The 2,262-nt window shown below is 38.5% G+C and overlaps 1 protein-coding gene across 1 annotated transcript in view; it reads right to left on the reverse strand.

Annotated features, from left to right (window-relative positions):
* Nucleotides 1–445: 445 nt before the first annotated feature.
* ZBTB8OS (zinc finger and BTB domain containing 8 opposite strand) overlaps nt 446–2,262 on the reverse strand; it is a 17,940-nt gene continuing 16,123 nt past the window's right edge. The window contains 1 exon segment of the mRNA XM_006903720.1: nt 446–532. Coding sequence (XP_006903782.1) covers nt 446–532 — 87 coding nt within the window.

The following is a 2,262-nucleotide window of genomic DNA, read 5'->3' on the forward strand; positions in this document are numbered from 1 at the left end:
AAACACATGCATAAGAATGTATTTTCTCAAATTCTTCTGTTTCCCGTCATCAAACTAGACTTGGCAAGAGTACGGAGGCTTCACAGAAGCAGGCTGTGGCTCCAGGGCTGTGGTGGGGCCTGGCTACCAGAGGTGTTTCTCACAGAGCAAAGGACTCTCTGGAGCTGTTTGTATCTGTAGCCAGGATGGAGGACTTCCCGATGAATGGGGTGGTGTGAGGTATCTGCTGCCACGGCCAGGAATTACTAAATGAGGCACTTGAAGAGTTTTCTAAAACTGGGATATTCAGGTGCCCCATATTCCATTTCTGAGAGTCATACTAAATGAAACTGGGGTGTCATTTTTTTTATGACATTTGTCATCAATAGATACTTCAGAAGAGAAAACATGAATCTTCCCAAAAGGAAGAAAGAACAGTTCTTCAGAGGAGTGTCTTTTTTGTATCTTAAATGTCAATGATCACAAAAACTTCTGGCTTCTCTTCATTATAGACCTGCATCGCCGAATATGTTATTGCCTTGACTTCGGTTCCCTAAAGTTGAGGACACAGTGAAAAGGGGGAAAAAGTGATACTGACATTAAAATCATTTTATCAAAATGATTTTATTGGTGTAACCACTATGGAAGGCAGTATGAAGCTTTCATAAAAAGTTGCAAATAGAAATACCATTTGACCCAGCAATTCCACTACTGGTAACTGGGAATATAACCTAAAGAAACCAGAACTGCCACTCAAACAGATATATGCACACCCATGATTATTGTGGCTTTGTTCACAATAGCAAAGAGGTGGAAACAACCCAAGTGCCCATCAACAAACGAATGGATAGAGAAACTGTGGTATATTCACATAAAGGAATAGTATGCTGCACTGAAAAAACAAGAAACTCATGAAATATTATACAAAATGGGTGACCCTAGAGGACATTATGCTAAGTGAAATAGCTCAGTCATAAAAGGACAATTACTGCATAATATCACTGTTATAAACCAGGACTGATGTGAGGGTTGGGGGGAAACTAAGGAAAAGGGGACAAATAATGTATATTGCATTGAAACAGATGAGGGAGAGAACTATTTAGGGGGAATATATGATTAGTTGTATTGTCATGACAAGTGTACAGAATGAAAGCTGCATAGTGGAGTGGACTAGGGTGGGGATGGGGGCATTGTATAACAATGAAGGATTTTTTTTTTCAAAGAGAAAAGCGAACTGGGGAGACGGGTAGGCAAGGAGGAAAGTGTGCAACAATGAATGAATAAAAATCAAAGTCTGTAAACTTTCATTTAAATAAATTTAAAAAAAGAAATTATTTTATATAAAATCACTCTAGCAACAATTAAGAGATAAGAAGCACTAAATATCTTCTTAGGCTAATTAACTGACATCCCATGAAACCATGATCCTAACCTTCAGAGACAAAGCCCAAGAAGTGTCTGATTGTACATAAACCACCTCAGCAGTTACTCATTGTTGTTGCTGTAAATAGTTCTATCACATAACAATTGTCAATTCAACTCTTCTATAAATAACAACTTACTGACAGCAATTACAATAATCAGCTGTTTAATCTTATCCCTAACTAGTAAGATCTTCCCCTAATTATAAGCCAAAGCTCAGTTCAGTACTCCATAAACATTAGTTCTCTCTTCCTGCTCCGTATCAACCACTAATATACCAAGAGCTCTATACATTTGCCTTTTCATCTTTTTATATAAATGAAGTGACACAATATTTGTCCAATATTCAATGTGGCTCTGTTAAACTCTTTTATTTCCCTGCTTCAAAAATTAGAAAGCGTCAGTGCAATTAAGTAAGTTATTAATAGAGTCGCTTTGAGTCGTATTCAATTGGCAGCACCATGATAGAGGGAGAAGAGATTGAGGTTGTTAACAATTACAGCTTGCTTGGCTCCACAGTCAACACTCTCGGCACCAGCAGCCAGGAAATCAAAAGATGAATTGCACTGGGAAAATCTGCTATCAGGGACCTCTCCAGAGTACTGAGAAGCAACGATGTCAATCTAGAGACTAAGATGCACCTGAACCAGACCATGGTCTTCGCAATTACTTGCTATGCATCAAAGAGCTGGACAATGACTAAGTAAGACAGAAGAAGAATTGATGTCCTTTGAGTTGTGGTGCTGAAGAGTCTTGAACATACCATGGACTGCCAAGAAAACAAATAGGTCTGTCTTGGAGAAGTTGAAACTAAGTTTCTCCCTGGAGGCTAGGATTCTGAAGCTCTGATTCACTTATTTT

Source organism: Elephantulus edwardii, unplaced genomic scaffold, assembly GCF_000299155.1.
Source record: "Elephantulus edwardii isolate Elephantulus edwardi_28Jun2011 unplaced genomic scaffold, EleEdw1.0 scaffold00152, whole genome shotgun sequence".
NCBI classification, from domain to species: domain Eukaryota; kingdom Metazoa; phylum Chordata; class Mammalia; order Macroscelidea; family Macroscelididae; genus Elephantulus; species Elephantulus edwardii.